Here is a 21,034-nt window from a genome sequence, read left to right on the forward strand (position 1 = left end):
GTCGACAGCTGGTCTGCGGAACTTGAAGAAATAGTAAATGGAACCACAGTGTCTTCAATTATTTTGCGCTCCTAAGAGGAAGAACGGGAAGTAATGAAAGGGGGGAAAAATCAAGTATCATATTTGTCAAGAGAAAAATTTCATTAAGGAACTTTAGAAAAAAGACATCAGAATTATATGCACACAAGCAGGGCATTAAAAAAAGGTCTTATTTTCTAAAAGCACATAAATCAGATAATACTCTCTACGGGCAATGATTTGGAAATTAGCATTTGATTTAATAGGAAAACAAAGTCTTCACAAATTAATTAGTTAGTGAGATGCAAGAAGCCTTATTAGAAATGCTGTGGGGATTGGATTATGTACAAAAATTATTATTGAAGATAAAATTCACAATGTTATTAATCATAAGCAAATTTTAGATAATATAGATAAAATGTAGCTCCCTTTAAATTATCTAACGTGGTCTGGTTTGTTCATCTAAAAAATATGAAACCTACAAAACCAAATATCCCTCCCCACCATTCCTTAGCACTGCACTCAGCCTACTGTACCAAATCTCTTTACTAAATCTCTTCAGTACCATAGAGTGAGTGAAGTGGTAAGACTCATTTGGTCTTGATTATCAAAATTATCCTCATAAAATTAATTCACCACCAAACATGTTTGCTCAAACAAACACACTAACAAAGACATTGATATTTTAATGTCCTCTCTCTAAGATCAATCAAAAATCTGACTCTCTGACTTGAGATCAGATATAATTATATTGTCACCCTTGACCATGACTCAGCACACCCGATCACAAACTGAATTTGGTGGAATTTTGCTCTTTTAGTGCCTCCAGGATACGACTCTTTTAAAGCGGTTGATGGGCTCTGCTATGGGTGAAGATCATCAGCCACAGCCACACGTACACACATACCACAGACACAAAGAGCCTTGATAGCCTCTGAGGAACTAGGACCACAAGGTCCAATTCCTTCTTGGGAATTTCCTACCTCCTCATAGTATCTGCGTTCTTCCTCTTCCACCTCCTTTTGGGCCTTTTCCCACTCTTCTTTCAGCTTGTCCTGCTCTTTCTGGTATCTCTCCTGTTACAGAATTTCCAGAGACTGTTCTGAACCGACCATTGCACGCATCATTGGGATATTCCCCCCTCAAAGCCACCATGTTGAGAGACCATCTTCTTGTAATAATCTGAATCTAACCCCATCATGTAACACAAGGGGAAGAGCACTGTGTGGTACACAAACTGGTTAGGAACCTAAAAATCCCAGGGAGAACAGTACAGGGTGGGGGCAAAAGTAGGCTTACAGTTGTCCGTATGGGAAATAATACAGTAATTAATAAATAATAATGCAAGTTTAAAACTGTTTTGTGTTATCACAACTGTAAATCTACTTTACCCCCATTGTGTATTTTTAAAATATATATATTTTATTGATTTTTTACAGAGAGAAAGGGAGAGGGATAGAGAGTTAGAAACATTGATGAGAAACATCGATCATCTGCCTCCTACACACTCCCTACTGGGTATGTGCCCGCAACAAAGGTGCATGCCCTTGACCGGAATCGAACCTGGGACCCTTGAGTCCGCAGGCCTACGCTCTATCTACTGAGCCAAACCAGTTAGGGCCCCATTGTGTATTTTCTGCTGTTGTTTTGTAGAACTGTTTTTCAGATATGAGTAGGCATTTCCTTACGAAAAGAGAAAAGATGAAAAGATTGAAAGATTCTAAACTCTTCCTTCACTTGAGTTTTGTCCTAGGAGGTTAGCTAAACCACTAGTTTTGCCATTCTGCTAAGAGAAATATGTTTGCTGCTGGGAGAGTTTAATAAAGGGTAAAAAAACGAATCCTGCAGAAAGGTCCAAAGTGGGCAAGATGGTAATTAGTTGAGTAGTCAAATTACTCTTTGCTTGAAGCCATTGTACCCAAATGCAATGTCCCTAGCTTTAAGTAACTTCTGAATTAAGAGTAGCTTTTAAACAGTCCACTAGAAGGCTTCAGTATCAGAACTGCCATTTCTTGTTTCCAGAAAGAATACAACACTAGTCACCACTTCTGGGGGGAAAAAATAAAATACTGTGAATAAGAACAGCTTTGAAAATGTGACCAGAGTTCCTGACCGCTGACTGGAAGAAATGAATAAATGGCAATGAAAATTAATGCCTAAAATGAGAACTGACACCCCTGAATGCTTGGGGATGGCATCCCTGACTTGACGGAGACAAAGGAATCAGTATGACATAACAGTCAAATACTTTAGGCTAATTATTGCCAAACCTCTCTCTGAGGCTCAAACAAGTCTGGGCTCCTATCCTCCTGGGGAGGCGCTGGGATCTCCTCCAGACCTTACCTGTTGTGCCGTTATCTTAGGAGCGGAAGGGCTGTATTGGGATTGCGAGAGCCTGGTGCTCATGTGAATGCTCTGGCAAAGCCATGGTTGGCCAACCCCTGGCGGGCTTTTCTTTCCAGATAAAGGTTTTGTTACAAACACCTACCACTATAAAACCTAACATTGTAAAAGTTTTAGAGAGGAACTTCAGGGGCTTTTCAAATAGAGAAAACAGACCTCAAAACTTCACAAAAGCTGAAAAGCAAGTGAAGCATTTTAGGTTCATTGGTTCTAGAAGCTCACATCACGTGCTCCCCTCCCCAAAAGGATGCACTGATACCTGTAATGCGGGCGTGAAAGACGTACGTCTGCCCCCCCCCCCCACCCCTATTTCCCCACAAACACCTTTTCCCAAAGCCCACAGCCCACCATGCCACCACACTGGGTAACAACTCGGTGGGGCAGGAAGGAGCCATATGCCCACATCTGTAACCGTGGTCCCCTTCCAGAGGATAACAGACAGGGTGCCGCGTGGCCCGCGCACTTGCCTGCTATCTGTGCTCTGTGGATTCCCTGACTCTGGGCTGTGCATCTCTCAGCTGGAAAATGGGCTCCTGATTTCCGAGAGAACAGCAGATGGCTGGGGCTGGTCTGGCCTCTCTCTTCCAAAGGCCCCAGAAGTCCCAGTGTGACTGCTGAATCTGGTTCTTACTAATGTTTTGATAGTGAAGATTTACCTCCATGCAGTTTTGAAAAGTGTAAAATTTAACTGGCAGACCTAAAGCCACACTACAAATAGCTGGCTATCTAAATGGATCTGCTCCTGCCCCTTGGGAAGTAAGCCAAAGGGATTAAAACAAAAATATTTTTTAAAAAGGTAAAATAAACTTGCATGGAGCATTGCTTTCTACACAGCAGCAGAAAGCCATGAAAATGAATGAGATTTAAAATGATTTTTATTTATGATTTTTTTTGGGGGGGTAAAATCAGTACTACTGGGGGTATCATGGAAAGAACATGAGTTTTAAAGTCATCAAACTTGGATTTGAAACCAAGTTCAACCCTTGTTAGTTGGGTGACCTTGAGCTATTAATTTAACTTCTTTGAGTCTTAGTTTCTTCAATTGCAAATGGGGGCTAATGAGATATACTCTGAAGAGTTTTATGAGAATTAAATTAGATAAAAGACGTCAAACACCAACCACAGATCCTGGCACAACTCAAGGACTCAGCAGAGGCTACTTCCTAAGGTTACTAGGTTCCTTTTTGAAGCCCTGTTACCCAACAAACATGGCATAAAACAAGTAGGCACATGAGCCATTTACTTCCAGAATTTTTCTAGAAATGAAAGTTTTTACTCAAAGATGGAGCAAATATTTCTACTTAAGAAACAAGAGCCAGGCTAAATTTGATTTCACATGGATGCTTTCGAAGTGCTTTTAATAGCCCTAGCAGGTTTGGCTCAGTGGATAGAGCATCGGTCTGTGGACTGAAGGGCCCCAGCTCCATTCTGATCAAGGCACGCACCTCGATTGCAGGCCCTGGTTGGGGCACATGCGGGAGGCGATCAATCCCTGTGTCTCTCTCACATGGATGTTTCTCTTTCTCTGTCTCCCCACTCCCTTCCACTCTCTCTAAAAATCAATGGAAAAATATCCTCGGGTGAGGATTAACAACAACAAAAAAGCTGTTGACAATTCATTTCCACTGCTACTGGAACTGGAATTTTATTGATAACAAAGGAGGTGAGGACTGCCTGAGTTGGCCATTAATCAATATTTGGAAGTTAAAAAAAATTTTTTTTAAGTGAAATGCTTTTTCCTTGTGTTCATCCATATAACCTCTGGTATGAGGAATTAGACACAGGGCATTATATCTGCAAAATGAACTAACAGACTCACTGATTTCTAAGAAGAATTCAATTCCATGTTTTTCCTGTGCTAAAAGTCTATTTAATACGACAGAAATTAAGAGAGCATAAAAAAAAAAAAGAAAAGAAAAAAAAAAAAAGGCAGCGAACGCAGTTCTTACCTGGAGCTGCCGTTCCTGCTCCTGCTGCCATTTTTCCTGTCGCCTGCGCTCCTCTTCCGGGTCCCATGCCCAGAACTTGAACTGCTTAGAAAATAAAAACATGATCAGAATTGAGCCACGTCCTCAAGGCCTGGCCAGGGCGAGGGACACGAGTAGCCTATGGGCGGCACCCGATGGACACAACTAGCAGAGCCTTCGTTTATCTAAAGGTCCTCTTTGTTGGCAGCACCGCTATTTAATCTTAGTCCCTCTTTGGTTCCCTTCCAAGAGGCTGATAGGATTCTGTGAACCTTTTGGGAGCTAATGAAAACATGAAGTAATTAGCCCCTGGCACGGGCAGGCTTTTGCTTCATTTCTTTTAGAAGCGATTTCTTAAATGTATTCACGCTCGGGAGCGTAAGATACTCATTCTGCATATTGATCCCGGGTCCGGGCAAATGGGACCGCTTATGTCAGCAGAGCTGCGTTTGGTGAGAAGTGATGCTTGCCGCACTGTGGAACTGCATCATTTCTTAGGCCGCTGCTGCTGCCCACACTGGCCTTCTCTAACCACTCACCACTGCCCACCAGTGTCCCCTGAGATCAGGCAGTGGGGAGCCCCTGCTGTGGAACCCACACAGCAAACAGTCAGACTCTTTTTTTGTCTTTTAAGAAAGTTTTTTGTGAGTTTGGGAACCAAGTCAGTGAACAGAAATAATGGGAGAAAAATGCACGAGTCAAAGCGGACACCCAGGCCACAGGGTATAAGATTGAGAGGGTCCGGGAGGGTGGGGGTGTGGGGGAGAAATCCTAGCCGGTCCCTGGGGAATCAGCAAAAGGGGGGCTGCAGTGTTGAAAGTTGGCTCCCCCATCGCCCAGAGCAGGTGCTGAGGCAAACCAGGTTCCCCAATAACTGTACTTCCTCCCTTCCCCTTGACGGGGTAATTTGGGGAGACACTTAAAACGGCTTGGGAATCTTGAAAGAAAAAGTGAGGTGAGGGTGGGAGAGTTAGGGAGAAAGGGAAGAGTCTGGGGTACAGTCAAGGAAGATAACGTTCAGAGAAGATTCAGAGGCACAACGGTGATTCTGCGGCTGCTCCCAAAGGGCTCTGTGCTGGTTGATTGAGCCACAGAGGAACTGAATTCTACAAATCGGGCGGGAATTTCAAGGGTGAGCAAGGGTGACAGGCTCAGCCCTGGAAACACCCAGTTTAGAGAAGAGCCAGGTCTGCAGAAAGTGTTCAGATAAAATCGAGCAGCATGGACTTTGACAGTGTCACATGTCTGGACACCTTAACTAGCAAATGCTTATTTTATGTCACTGAAATAAAAAATTGAAAACTAAATGTGTGGTTACTATTACTCAAGGTACTGATTGCGACAAGGGGCGCAACAAAGACAGCTTGGGTCTTGCAGAAAGAGTCCAGGCTGGGCCCTACTGCCAACTTAACTATGTTGAATGATTGTTCTCATAAAAAAAAAATTTTCGAATGCTTACAGAAAGTGCATATTTTAATACTAATTCCTACTGTCACATGCATTTTAATTGCTTCTTTTAGATTTTACTTCCCTGACTCACTTACCCTTTTGTTTCCAGATCACAGCTCTGCATAATGATAACCCACATCTTCCTAATTCACCTGGCAGCATATGCATGGCTTTCACCTATTCTTTTACAATCATTTGAAGCCCATTTTTTTTTAATGGGATCTTCTGTAAGTGAATCAAATACTCTGTAATTAAAATCACACTAAATGCATGAGCTCACTCCTTAACATGAGTTACTTACAGGTGTAGTTGCAGGTGACTTTTCACTGCTGGGAGAATCCCCTGGACAGGAAGAAAGAAAAAGAAGAACACAGTGTGAGTAGCTTCGTACTGTATTTCTCATTGATCCTCTCAGTGGAGTGTGGCTCCTATGTCAGCTTCAAACCAATTTTTTTTGTAAGCCAAGAGGATGAGAAGATCAGAATAAAGCAGACCCCTGAAGCAGTTGGTACCCATCACCAAAAGTAGTCAGGACCAGTGTAAGAAGACTGATGACATCAATTAGCACCCAGTACTAAGCACTAGGAAGCAAAATCTATTCCTACTAGTGCTGGTTTTAATACACCTTGCATTCTGGCTTGATTGACAGTTCCCTCCTTGTCTGACATGGAGAAGTTTCATACAGAGAGAGGCCAAATGTCACCAGGAAATAAAGAGAGTGACACAGTTAACAAGAGAACCATGTTCCTGGTAAATGCTTCTAATCTTTGTTGTTGTTTTTTTAAAGAAAAAGATAATAAAGAGGTAAATAGTATTATTTCTTTAGATTTTCAAAATCAAAGTAAAATTCTGTGAATTTCCCCCCAATTTTAGTATAACTGGTACTGACATCAAAGAACTAGCTCTTTGCTAACTGTGTGTCAGAAACAAAGCATTTTTTCCCTCTGAGATCAGAAATGAAGAAAAATACCAGACATTATTGGTTGCCCACAACATGGATTTTTTTGCACAAAAGAAATACAGCTAGCCAGTATGCATTTTAACGTGCACATATTTTCCTGAAACACCAATTTGAGGTATCTTGCTACTGTTGGGAGAGTTGAGAAAAGGAAATTTGTCATCTTTAAATGTATTTTATGAAGGTTTTCAGAGTAATTAAAGACTATTTGTGCATGTGTGTATGTTTAAGGGAAGTCTGTGGAACAGCGTTAGGGCCCAGTGGCCTGTAAGCTCAGCCTACGAACAGATGGCTTTATGGAAATGGGGGAGATAGACTGTCTGGGGGAGCGAGTACTAGGTATGGCTCCCGGATTCCCCCTCTTAAACCTATAGCTCCTTTGGACTTGAGGTGCGACCTCAGACTAGTCAGTTACAGGTGCACTGCCTTTTTATATCTGGGCAACGACCTATACTTTCCCTGTCCCTCCACATAAAGACAAATCATAGCTTTTAAGATTACATTTATTAGAGGCCTTTTGCTTCATGAAAGATAGGAATTTATACATTCGAAACAAATATTACTGTTATTTCTATATCTATCAGCGATGTCTTTGGAGCACAATTTAAACACATATTTCAAGTCTGTGGTCTTCAGAGTATGGTCCCTGGATCTGCAGCATCATATCCCTCTGGGAACTCTGCAAATACTGTGGCCTCAGCCTAGACCTGGCGGGACTGGGACTGGGGGGTCAGCTATCTGTGCTTTAACCCATCCTGCCCAGGTCCCTGGCATATAATCATGTTTGAAAATTACTACTTAAAGTCCTATCTCTGCAACAGAAACCCCTTTATTTTAAGGAAAGCATTTATAATATTTTACTGCCTGGTATCTTGCTACTATCCTATAGTTACCAGATTCTATTATGAGTGCTTGTGTTGAGCTAAACACTTTTTTTGGTTTATCTCAATTAATTCTTCCAATACCCCTATGAGGTTGGTACTGTTATTATTTCTAGTGTACAGGTGACGATTAGAGATTCCGGAGAACTTGGTGGGGAAGAGCTCACAGGTAAGATCTGAATGAGTAAGGATTGGAACCCGTGTGTTCTGTCTCCAGAGCCTGCAGCTGTTATTACAGCTTCCATGAACCAGACAACAAAACTATTATGCCTTAAAAATAACAATTTCCTCTTTGCATTCCTTATCTGCACAATGACAAAGAGTTAGGAATAGGGCAGAATTTAAATTTGTCTAAATATGGCCAATTGCTGGCCTAGTTATAGGACTATTTTTGTCAATTCCCTTCAGTAGGACCAAAACATTTAAAATACATGTTTTGAAGACAGTATTGAACTTGTTTCCACATTAAGAAACTAGTGCTCATCAGTGCATGTTCCGATAAATTCCTTCCCAACTACTTCCCTGTTATGTAGAGAGAGCCCAACTTATCTCTCAGCCCTCAACAAAGGTTAATGGAAGCCAACTCAGATTCTACCCCAAACAGCTGACCACCCTTGTAAAAAAAAAAAAGTGAATCCCCAGCCACAATATGCTTATACTATCTTCCCTTTGCCTGGACTGCTCAATCTATAAAATAAACTGGGGAAAGTATAGTAAAAAAGAAAAGCAAGATACCTTACAGTTCTTGCTTCTGGAGCTTAGCTTTTTCATGTCTAGAGAGAACTCACACCAGTAAAGCCCAGTGGTCTGTTCTGAAGAATAGTCCCTATGGATCATGGACTTCTTAGGACATCCCCCTACTGCTCTCATCACTAAGGCTCCTTTTGGGGTGACTGTGGGCATCTAGATGTCTCACCAGGATAAAGGGTTCAAGTTGGGCTTTTAAATAGTACAGGATAAACTCACAACCTATACATGGCCTAAAAGGTACAAATGACATAGTACCTAAAAGATACTATGTGTCACATGACACATAGACATTTGCAGTGGTCAGTGCCTTTTACAACTCCCATAGGCCCTAAACTCCTATCTTTTTAGAGGCCACCCCTCCACACATTATATCAAACATATGAAACATAGTAAAATATACCCTCAGCATATACATGTATTTAATATATATACAGGCAGTCCGCCGGTTATGTCAAACTCGAAGTATGTCATTTTGTGGTTACATCGCCATCTCCCATTTATTTATTAAAAAAAAAAGTTCTGTCATTTCGACGTATGTACAAATGTGCTTTATGTTTTTTATTATTTGTTACCCACAAGTAAAGGTCAGGAATTGTTATCTTTCTTTCACATTTTTTTTTACTGTTTCACTTCATTACTTCTGTGTCTGTGCTCCATGTGAGTGACGGAGGTGCTTATGTAGGTGGGTTCCGACTTACGGCAAAAATCGCATTACGTTGGCTCTCCGACGTAACCCGAGGACCTACTGTATATACACATCTATTCTTGCTATAACAGTTTTGGGGAAGATTAAAGTTTTTGCTTATGAATAATACATTTAACCTACAACGTGGAATAATTTCTCGGTGCACACCCAGCAATTATTATGAAGTAAGAAAGTCTGACTTTCTTCTAAAATTATTGTCAAGTGGATATTTTATAAAGACTACATAATTAACAATTAATGGAATTGATATAATATTAAGATTATAAACTTTTCGTTAAAGTTATTTATTTTTTCCCATTTTAGAGACAATAAAATTATTTTAAGGAACCAAATACTTGTGTAGGCCTTATCATGCCTATGGTGCCCGGCTGGCAAAATGGTCTTGGCAGCTGAGGTCCTTGGCTGGGCCACAGAGAATGTAGCCCCAGAATTCTATTCTGAAATCAGTAATCTAGCCACCGGGCTCTGCAAACACTATGGCCAAAGGGACATCAACATAAAGGAAGTAATCCTCATTCACATGAAGTAATATTTCACTGCAGATGGGCCCAGGAGAACATGTAGGACTAAAATAAAGCATTTCCTTCTCTTTACCTTGAGAATTGAGATTTGGCAAATGTAACTGGTTGGTTTCAGGCATTTTGTCCAGAAATGGAAACGTCAGGGTTGCTTCTGGTTCTGGAGACTTTGGCTTTACCACCTGGGTCAGGAGCAATGGACACAAACATGGCAAGGATTGTCTATTAGCAAAGACACAGGCAAAATAAAATGAAAGAATCCACGGCAATCACATAAGTCAGTAAGCCCAAACATCTAACTTTTAAATGGAAAATTGGCCCCATTTTTCTATCCCCATTCGTGCTTTTCTACTTTAATGTAGAGGTCAATTTTCCAGAGGTATCAAATGAGAGCATATAAAAATTTCATGATCACTTTTTTCCCAAACCCAGATGATAGTATTCCATCTTTGGGATTCTGTCTCATTTTCTTATTGATAAACCACACAGTCTCTCCCTGATGCTACATAATGTCAGGATGTAAGATGTCCCATATAAGACTAAAAAATACCCCCTTACTACATAAGTGCTAAATACTAAGGTAATATTACCTTCTAATGGACATTATTCTCAGACACTACACAAGCCCCCATCAAATTCATGCAAAACACATTAAAGATAATATACTTTGCCTGTTGACATAGAAGCATTATTATAAATAGCCATCAATAGCCATCATCAAACAGCTCCATAGCAATGATGCCCTTAGGGGTTTTGAGGCATGTTAGATTACTTGTCCTATGGTAAATAGTCCCCAATTTACAAATTCTTACATTTGTTTTGTAAAAGTAGAATTTTCTTGTTATTGCTATTTAATTTCATCTTGTTTCTCCCAATCTGAATGGCCTTTGGTAGAAACACTTTCTTTCTGATTTGTTATTTCTTATCAACTGATTACTGAGAGACCAGATTACCAAACTAATGTCTAAAATAATAATCAGTAGACTCTGAGCAAAGATCTGAATGAGGAGCAGAGGTGGATCAGTTCATGTCCTTCCAGCTGCGTACAGGACTTCCTCTGATTCACTCTGGCTGGAGGCTGGGTTCCCAACAGATTCATTTGATGGCCAATAAGGCAAGTGAGGTTATAGAGAGACCAGTGTTCATCATAAGCTGATCTATGATTTGGTCCTCAGGATGATTTAATGTCTACAATTTCTTCTTGATAGGATTCTATTTTTTCTTTTTAAATATATTTTTATTGATTTCAGAGAGAGGAAGGGAGAGGGATAGAGAGATAGAAATATCAATGATGAGAGAGAATCATTTGAACGGCTGCCTCCTGCACGCCCCCTACTGGGGATCAAGCCTGCAACCTGGGCATGTGCCCTGACAGGGAATCGAACCGTGATCTCCTGATTCATAGGTTGATGCTCAACCACTGAGCCACGTTAGCTGGGCACCTATTTTTTCTTATAAATAATATATCCAACTCTAGTGGAATCCTGAAGAAAATACATTTAATCACTTCATTCTACATTAGATAAGTCAACCAGATAGCTAAATGAACTTCAGTATTAATTAAACATGCAATAAGTTGACAACCCTCACATCCTGACCTCATACCATCTCCCCTATATTTAAGTCAGATAAAAACATGTTTCAGCTAATGCCCAGTTGTAAATGAAACAGTTCATAGTCAGCAGAAACACTCAAAATGACCACCATATAAAAAGATCAGTGTGTGTGCATGGGCACTTGGCAACACTCTCAAGTGAAGTAAAAATTGTTGCAGCCACAGTGATCACCTCTCTCCTTTTTTCTAAGAGCTAACTGTACAGGAGAGAAAGGAGAAAGGAAAGAAATTCACATGGTGTAAGAAAAGCAGTGTGTTCAAAGACCATTATACCATTTGTTAATCAACTAGCAGAAATTCTTAACCTGGAGTCCATAGAACAGAATTCAGGGGCTGTATGTACTTGGTACCAATTGATAAAAAAACAACAACACCCAAACAACAACAACAAGAACAACAACAACCAAACACAACAAACTGCGCGTGCGCGCACACACACACACACACACACACACAGAGTTAAGACCCTGAAAACAATTTTTCCACAGGGTAGATGTGACACTTGTGGTCCAAAGATGGCTCACAAGTGAGGTTCACAGACAAGGTATGCAGAAGAACATTCTTTAGTTATGACATTCATTCTGTTTGATTAAAAAAAATTCTAGCTATGAAGTAGAGTTCTCCTTTCAGTTTAGATTTAAATGGAACAAAAAGTCAACTTGGAAGAATACTAAATAATGAAGTGTAACATAGATCAGGCAAAACCTGCAAAGATAGGAAATCCTGCCTGCCCCCAATGTTTTCCCACAGTTTAGTTCCTCTTTCAAGGCCTCCAGACCATTCTTTAATTCTCTATGTATAAAAAGGGGGGAGCTAGAGCCAGAAATTTCCAAAAGGCATCAAGGCCATAGGCATTTCCGAGACTCTACCAAGGACACGGCACTCTCAGCTCCCTAAGGCCAGGGGCCCCGTCTTGGTCACCGTTGAATAGCCACTGTCTAATACATAGTAGACAGTGCCTGGCACATAGTAGGTACACAGTCAATATTGGTTGACTAAATGATGGAAGAACCAGATGTATAAGTGGTAAAATTTTCACTTTAAAGTCAAATCAAAATTTAGGGTTAAGTTTTAAAGTTGAAATATCACCACAGGCAGTATGCCCATAGGCAAGTCAGTGGTTCCCTACCTTGGTGGCCCATTTGAATCATGGGGAGCTTTTAAAAATACACGTGCTTGGGCCCTGCCCCCAGAAATTCTGATTTATCTGAGCTGGAGTGTGCTTGGCATATTTTTAAGTTCTAAAAGGTAGCCAAGGTTGAGAACAATTGGTATAAAAGATGAAAACTTTTAGACTCTGCCTGAAAACAAAAAAATTACTATGAAGAGAATGAGACTCCAAACAAAGAAGAAAGTTAATTACAAAAAGATGTTAACACCCATTATATCAGAATAATAAGTTTCCAATTTCCTTGTTCAAATCCGGAGGCATCAGAAGTGTGCTGCTATAAAATAGTTAAATATGGAAAGGAGAATCTTTAGTGAGCTGAGAATAATCATGCTCATACACAACAAACCAAAACCTAACTTTAAAGCTTTATAACTTATGTGAATATCACATTAAAATACACATCTAATTATTCATAATTATAATTGATTGTTTAAATAAAATTTAATATATGTAGAAAGAATGCATATATACACTGAGTGGCCAGATTATTATGAACACCTGACATTTGTAGGCAAATTAGCTATAATTTCGTGCTAAAGTTGCTAGAGGGCCAGACCATTATAAATAGGGAAGCAGGTTGTTTACCACGACAGAAGTGATTTTTTTCTGAAGATATGGGTAAACAACGCAATTTAACAGCCTTTGAATGTGGGATATATATATATATATATACACCAATTATTACTAGTAGAGAGGTAGGTTTCTGTGACTTTTTCTCACTCTTACTTTATGTCTATGTTTATTTATAGTTCATTTTAAATAAATGTACATATATTACTTGATAGATTTATTACATATTTATGTGTACATCACTATAAATATAAATTTAAAAAATATATACTATAGACTAAATGTCTGTGCCTCCCAAACTTCATATGTTGAAATCCTAACCCCCAAGGTAACAGTATGAAAGGTCTTTGGTAGGTGTTTAGGTCATGAGGGCAGAACTCTCATGAGTGGGATTGTGCCCTTATAAATGAGACCCTAGGGAGCTCCCTCACTCTCTTCTGTCAAGTGAGGACACATGAGAAGTCCATCTGTGAACTAGGAAGTGTGTTCTCACTGGACACCAAATCTGCCTTGATCTTGGACATCCCAGACTCCAGAACTGTAAGAAATAAATGTCTGTCGTTTCTAAGCCATCCCTTCTGTGGTACTCCCTCACAGCAACCCACGTGGGCTAATGCATCCATCTTTCTGCATGTACTTCAATTATTTACAATGAACATCTAGTATATTTGCATTTAGAAAAATACAGGTTAAAGACAGAAAAAAGATGAGAAGAGAAACTAAGTCCTCATGATGAACAAGTGTCCCAGTGGCAGCCCACGGCCCTGTGAAGCCATGCTCATGTAAATGTAACTGCTTTAATCCACGGCGCAATTCACCTTTTGTGACAGCACCAACTCCACCTTCCCACTCATTTCATTTTCCGGTTTCTTCTGGTCTCTCTCTTCTGGCACATCGTTCCTCAGCTTGGGGCTGGAGGAAAACTCCACGGAGGCCGCGGTCGGGCTGCACCGAGTCACAGTAGTCGTAAAATGCTGTGGCTCTGAAATGGAGTTACAGTCAGAAACTTAAAGAAGTTGAATGACCATGTGACAAGGTGTATAAAGGAGCCAAAGATGCCAGTATTCTCTAGGCTCTTCCATGCTATTATAAAAACACCCAGCAACATAAAACACATCGAAGAATCCCACTGTGAAAAACGTTAAGTTCTTGATAAGAGCCAGAGTTTGCATAGGAATAACACTGCACGAGACAAAATGCTGGCACGAAATATTCTGATAGGTGGGCTGGGTGGGCGAACATCTCCAGAGTTTCCATCCAAAGGACTGTGTGGCAGCCTGACTCTTCCTTCTGTATCCCAATGTTCCTTCTTATCACCACAGGTTCATAACTGGGATGTGTTGAGGATTGCATAGTATACACAATGCAATGAAAACAAAGTGCCCTTTGATATATAGAGAAGTAGGCACACTCTAAAGTGGGTGGAAAAGTCACCCACTGGGGGGCCTATCAGAATGAGGGGGTATAATCTAGTTTGGAATTTTTAGTAATGACAGTTCACTTATTCTAACATGCCATTTAAAACTAATTTGGAATTGGAGGAGGGTGAAAGGCTTTTATGTTTATCAAAATAAGAAATGTGTTGAAAATATTGAAAAGCATTCGTTCAAGAAATATTCCTATCTGTGGCATTACTTTATTCTTTCTAACTATTAATTTAAACTATTCACCAGCTTTATTATTTCAGTGTCTATTTTATGATATATATATATTTTTAAATATATTTTATTGATTTTTTACAGAGAGGAGGGGAGAGGGATAGAGAGTTAGAAACACTAATGAGAGAGAAACATCGATCAGCTGCCTCCTGCACGCCCCCGACTGGGGATGTGCCCACAACCAAGGTACATACATGCCCTTGGCCGGAATCAAACCTGGGACCCTTTAGTCCGCAGGCCGACGCTCTATCCACTGAGCCAAACCGGCCAGGGCTGATATATATTTTTAATCTGTCTCATGTATTGCTGTTACTGTGTGTTAAAATAGGACCCTCAGTTTTTACCATTATTTATTTGGGGCCATATAATCTTATTTATGAGGATGGAGATACACTTTCAAGAAAACAAAGCAAAGCAAGGTTTTTAGCGCCAGATAAATCATAGTCAGAATTTCCCCAGGAAGCCTCTAGGTGGCAGCACAACCCCACACCAGTTTTAGAGTCTACCTTTCTGTGGCTCATTTAGGAAGAATTCTTGACTCTATTTCTTGACTGTTATATCTTAAGAGTTATCATGATTTACCTTAAAACTAGTCTGTTAGGAAACAAACCTGTAAGTTCTGTATTCCCTTCTTTTAGGTTTTCACCATCTTTCTCATCTTGGCTGTTGGGTTCCATTTCCTCAGTGGTTGCCTGAAAAAAAGATTTTTATCCCCCCTTGAATAAATAATTCCTTTGAAGGTTGTAAAAAGGTAGAGGATTTCTTTCTTTTTTTTCAAATAATACTATTTAGGCAAACAAGGCGAGTTGCCTATATGCATGCATTTTTTTCCTATTTCTTAGGCAGCTTTCTGGTGGAGGGCTGGCTTTGTGGAAGCAGACAAGCTGGGAAGGAGAAGGGAGGTACTGAAGCAGCAGCACAGTACAAGGGCACACCCACACCCACACCCACTGCCCACCTGCCCACCTCCTCAGATGGCCTCAGATGCACATTCCCTTTTTCTTCTTTTCACCACAAAATTTTCAAAATCATAGTTACCACCCACTTGCCCCCAAATGTCTCTAATGTTGGCTTAGGGTCCTATCACCAGTGGGGAAAAACTATTTTTGTTAAGATTACAGTTAACCTCTCCATAGCTTGTCTTCAGCATAGATGCCTGTGGTTCTTAGCATTGTGGAATTTATTCTTAGTGATCTCTTCCTTCTGGGCTCTCAACAACCCAATTACCTGAGTTCTCATTTTCTCTCTCTCTCTCTCTCAACTTTTCTCTTACTGATTCTTGGTCCTTTTCTTTTCATAAAAACGTGGGTCACTCCTGAAAACTTCAATGCTTTTCCTCCACCTGTGTGGAGTCACCTCAAATGTATCAATTATTGCCATGGGTTCACCATTATATTCTTTATTCATTTATGACTTGTACTTAAATCTTTAACCCTTAGAGCCCATCAAAGCTTCAGTTCAGCTGACCTACCATCATGGTCATGGTAAATGTCATGCTAAATGTTACCCTCCAACAAGCCTCTCTTCCAAATCGATGATTTCTGTTTGTGGCATTAATTTTCCCCATCACACAAATTAAACATTGAGGTGTTTCTTGACTCAGGCCTCATGAGTGTCCATCATTTACCAAGTCCTACCAAGACTTTAACACAATATTTTTCATATCCATCATTCCTTTATGTTTTTTCAGCTAGGAATCTCTCTGGTTTGGATCTTGCTGTCTAATTCACTTGGCACATCACCATGATGCTCATGTTTCTCAGTAGTACCTCAAGTGTATCAGTGTTACGCTTGATATTCCATAACATTAAAAGAATTTGGAACAACCTAAATGCCCAACAATTAAGGAATAGTTGTTCAAAAAAGAAAATATCATCCTATATAATAAAAGGGTAATATGCAAATTGTCCCCTCGACCAGGAGTTCCACCAAAGTTCGACCAGAGGGTGGGACCGGCCCACAGCCTGGGCCCCTCCCCCAAACCTGCCCAGCCAGATCAGCCCCTATCAGGGTGGGCTGGCCAGACCCCATCTGTGCACAAATTTGTGCACCAGGCCTCTAGTGCAATCATAAAAGGATATTGAACAATAGTTAATGATATGTGAAAATATTTGTTACATAATGTTGTTTAAAAGTGTATACTGTATAGACATATGATGCCTACATAGTACTACTGAATGTACACTTAAAATGGTCAAGATAGTAAATTTTGTTGTTTGTATTTTACCACAATAAAAAATTAGAAAATAAACCGTTAAAAAATAAAAATTATTTGCAAATTTTTAAGTGTAAAAAATACACAACTTTAAGTAATATGCTTTTCAAGCTTCTAAAAGATTTTACAACAGTATCTAGTGGCAAAAGGTGCCTTTTCTTTTGGAGGATGAGGTAGTTTTAAAATCTTCATAATTAGATGGGCATTTTCTAATGATGGATAGCCATGTATCAATTTTAGAAGAACATAATATTAAATTAAAATGCACCTTTAAAGCCATAGGCAGGAAATAGCACTGAATTTATATTCATTAATGAACTTTGTAACTTTTTAATATGTCAACAAGCCTGAATTGAATCTTTTTAAGAGATTTAATGAGTGAAAATAGTTAAATAAATGGAACACTCTCTTATTATATTTGTTACATGTATGTATAAATGTGTGTTTACATTGTTATATTAATTACTAATATGATAGTAGCATTTGATGATCAATCAGTTGAGCATTACAAAAGAATAAGTCGGGTTTATAAGTAAAGTGCTCACCCCACACACACATAGGAATTTTAATATATGATAGTGTTTTTTTGTTTTATGACATTAATATATAAAACACTGACAGAAATACTGATTTTTCGGTTTCCCCCCACAAATGGCTTAGATTATAGAAAACTATCTGAGGTTGGGAAACAAATTTGTAGTTAAACATTGATGAATGATGCTCTTGAGAATACTGGTGTTTCCAATTACTAGAAATAAAATAACTACAAAAAAAAAAAAAAAGCAGGCCAAAGCCTGCCCAGCCCCAAAATGAACAAAAAAAATGGACGTATTTTATTAAATATCAGATGCCATCAATTTTAAGTTGTATTATTTTAGGTACTACTAAGAAAAAAACAACAGTCTGTTAAATATGACACACTATTGCTTATAAGGCATCTTGATTCAGAGATGCTCAAATGTGGAAAGCGTGCTGCTTGGAATCAATGCCATAAGACTACTCAAGTCCTTTAGACATCACTTATAAAGGAGACAAAATTCTCAAGCATGACCTCACTTAGCATTCCAGCACATTCCAGCAACATTTTACTTATGCGAGACTAATGGAGAACTCCCCCTTTCAAGAATTCTCACATTTCTGAATGCATTTCTATGTGGCTTAACTCTCACATACTGAGCTCCAAGACGAACCAATTTATCTCCCCTGATGATTTCAAGGTTACACACTGTGGATACTGTAGCCACGATCAATATTTCCTGCATTTACCATATGTCAGCATTTTTAGAGGTCACTTGACATGGATTATCTCACTCAATTGTCAGAACAGGCTTTATAAGGTATGGACCAACATGATTCCCTTTACACAGGAGAGGAAAGTGAGGCCCAGGAGGCCGACTTACCCGGGATCCCACTGCTAGTCGGTAGGGGATGTGGGAACCCTGCCCTGTGCCGGTAACCGCAGTGTCCCATCGTCTGGGCTGGGAGTCACGCCCACTTTCAAGCTGTCCCCAGGGACGTCAAAGTTTTGATCAGGAAGAAGCAATCTAGAACCTGAGGGTCCCAAGGTTACTGCTGAAATGATTCAAACTGCCTTTTCCGTTCCCTTTCCTTGTCATCCATTCTACCTCATTCTTCCCATTCTACTTCTCATCCATTTATTCTTCAAAAACCCTGGAATCTTTTAGGAGGCATTTAGCTAAGTCTCTACTTCCTAGGGCAGCTCGAGACCAGACTGCTCCAGCCATCACTCCATCTTAGGGCTTTCCAGTCAGTCCAGGTTCTGGAGGTGGGGGAAGCACTGGCCCAGCACAGTATCTGACAGAGAGCGGATACATAATCTATGTGAGGTAAGCACATGTTATATGCATTATTTATGGAATGTGTACTCTCAAGCTTAATTTAAATGCATACTAGTCATCAAAATCAGGCTATTACTAGCAAAATATTCAAGATAAATGAAGAGAAAAAGCAAACCACAATGCAATTTGAATAACATGAGCCCATTTAAAAATATTTTATAGCACAGCCAGCATGGCTCAGTGGTTGAGCATCAACCTATGAACCAGGAGGTCATGGTTCAATTCCTGGTCAGCACAGTGGGCTCAATCCCCAGTGTGGGGAGGGCAGGAGGCAGCCAATCAGTGATTCTCATTATTGATGTTTCTATCTTTCTCTCCCTCTCCCTTTCTCTCTGAAATCAACAAAAATATATTAAAAATATTTCATATGCACTGACAAAAGAGGATACACATTTTAAAAAACCTTAGTACCAATTTTTGAGTGGCTGGAGTAATAGGTACTTTATATTTTCTTTATAATTTTCTGTATTCTGTAATATCTATTGACTATACGTAATCAAGGGAAATCCCCAAAGCCAGTTTAATGAACTTATGTCTGGATACTCTATCTTGAAGACTTGTTACTTTTGTGCTCATATCATTACAGACTTCATGAGTTCAAAGTTGGCAGTTTTCACCAAGCCCACTGTGCTGGAAAATTCGCTTTCTGACCCATACTTTCCTTTGGTTCCTCCTAAAGAGAGGAGGGGCCTTTCCTTCTCGAGAACGAAAACAAGTAAATAAAACAGATCCCTGGACACCTATGAATGAGAGCACAGAGGAGTTACAGGGGCCTAAGCCAGGAGCTGGCTTCCCCTTGACTGAGAACATGATCCAAACTGGCTCGGATGCCAGACTTAGCCCCGAGGCCACGGGAGGGAGGTGGCAGTTTCCTGGCTTGAGAGGGACAAGGTCTAGCCACAAAATCTAGCAGGCATCTCACTGCTTATTTTAACAAGACTCTTACCGGTGGACTGGCCCAGAGACCGACATTGAAGAACGCATTGGAAATAAGAAGCCCGAGACCAAGAACCGTCCTGAGACCTAGGGCGTGGGTGGTCCCGTTTCCAGGACGGAGGGACTATGAGAACTTGGACTGATCATTCCTCTACATGGAAAGATGTGAAGTCCAAGGTCGTCTGCTGGACTACCATCCTGTGACTCTGAGAGGCTCCCTGGCTCCAGTCTTGAATAACTTATCTGGACCCGAGCCTGGAAAATCAGCCTACTTAGGTCTTGGCACCGTGACCCAGGTGCCATATATGCCATGCCCGTGTTTCCCCTCTCACTTTTACACCTCCAAATATACGTCTATTTTCACTGGACGAAAGAGGATCTACATGAACAGTCAGCCTCTCCATTCCCTAAGATTTTTCCTTTTGCCTTAAACATTTCAAAACAACAACGTGAGGCTCTGATCCAGGTAAGATGGGCTGGGTTTGATTTTTTTGTCCCTGACGTATACTTTCTTGAAGTCTGTAAACGCTCCTGTACCTAAAGATCTTTAATGACTCATAAAGAGCCTTAAATCTAACACTCTGACGACTACTTCTAGATGGAGAAAAACAGCGTCTAAAGAAATGCCTGTTGACATTTGACATCTCGAAGGAATGTGCAGTTGGTCTCAGTTGGAAGGAAAACAGCACCTACTCAAATGCCTTCATGCTGTTCTCACTGCAACACGAAATGTTTCATAAAAGATCTGCTTGTCTGTTTTCCTGGATCAGAAGATGTTAGGAAAGTACTGAATTTTCAAGAGGAAGGCCTGGGTCTTTATCAAGGTGGAGAAAACATACCTAGTAACTTAGTTCGAGAAAAGCAGATGAAGTAGGCTGTGCATCTAATCGCTGAGTTCGGCCCTTGGTCAATGAGAGAGAATTGCTGAAAACCTGGTGGGAGGGAAGGCCTGGCCAGCAGGGGGCGCGCGGCAACATTTGAGATGAGTTGGATCACAAGGGTCATGAGATGGAGTGACAAAGAGACCAACCGGTGGGCGTCCTGGGGGTGGAAATGGTAGAGGGAAGCCAGAATTGGGAAAAAGTAAAGAATACGAGAAGCAAAAGGAGCTGCAGGAAGAATCATGGGAGCAAGTGTAAGGGCGATCGTCTTCTGGGAAAAGCTGTTCACGTCCGCATGTGTGTCAGAATTGCAACCGCAATGACTGACAGGTGGAGCTGGAAGACGGCAGGGAGTTCATTGCGCCTGTATGAAATTCACACCTGCTCAAGACGCTAATTTTGATGATCTAATTTAATGTAAAAAAAACTTTACACCTATCACTTTTTCAGACTTTTGAAAAATGTAATTTAACTTTCTC

At 40.3% G+C, this 21,034-nt stretch overlaps 1 protein-coding gene across 1 annotated transcript in view; it reads right to left on the reverse strand.

Moving 5' to 3' along the window:
• The window catches only part of LIMCH1 (LIM and calponin homology domains 1), an 81,029-nt gene that overhangs the window by 17,221 nt on the left and 42,774 nt on the right, over positions 1–21,034 (reverse strand). The window contains 7 exon segments of the mRNA XM_023753667.1: positions 7–71; positions 1,002–1,094; positions 4,371–4,451; positions 6,139–6,179; positions 9,727–9,832; positions 13,825–13,988; positions 15,275–15,356. Of these exon segments, the coding sequence (XP_023609435.1) occupies positions 7–71; positions 1,002–1,094; positions 4,371–4,451; positions 6,139–6,179; positions 9,727–9,832; positions 13,825–13,988; positions 15,275–15,356 (632 nt within the window).

Source organism: Myotis lucifugus, unplaced genomic scaffold, assembly GCF_000147115.1.
Source record: "Myotis lucifugus unplaced genomic scaffold, Myoluc2.0 scaffold_48, whole genome shotgun sequence".
Lineage (NCBI taxonomy): Eukaryota > Metazoa > Chordata > Mammalia > Chiroptera > Vespertilionidae > Myotis > Myotis lucifugus.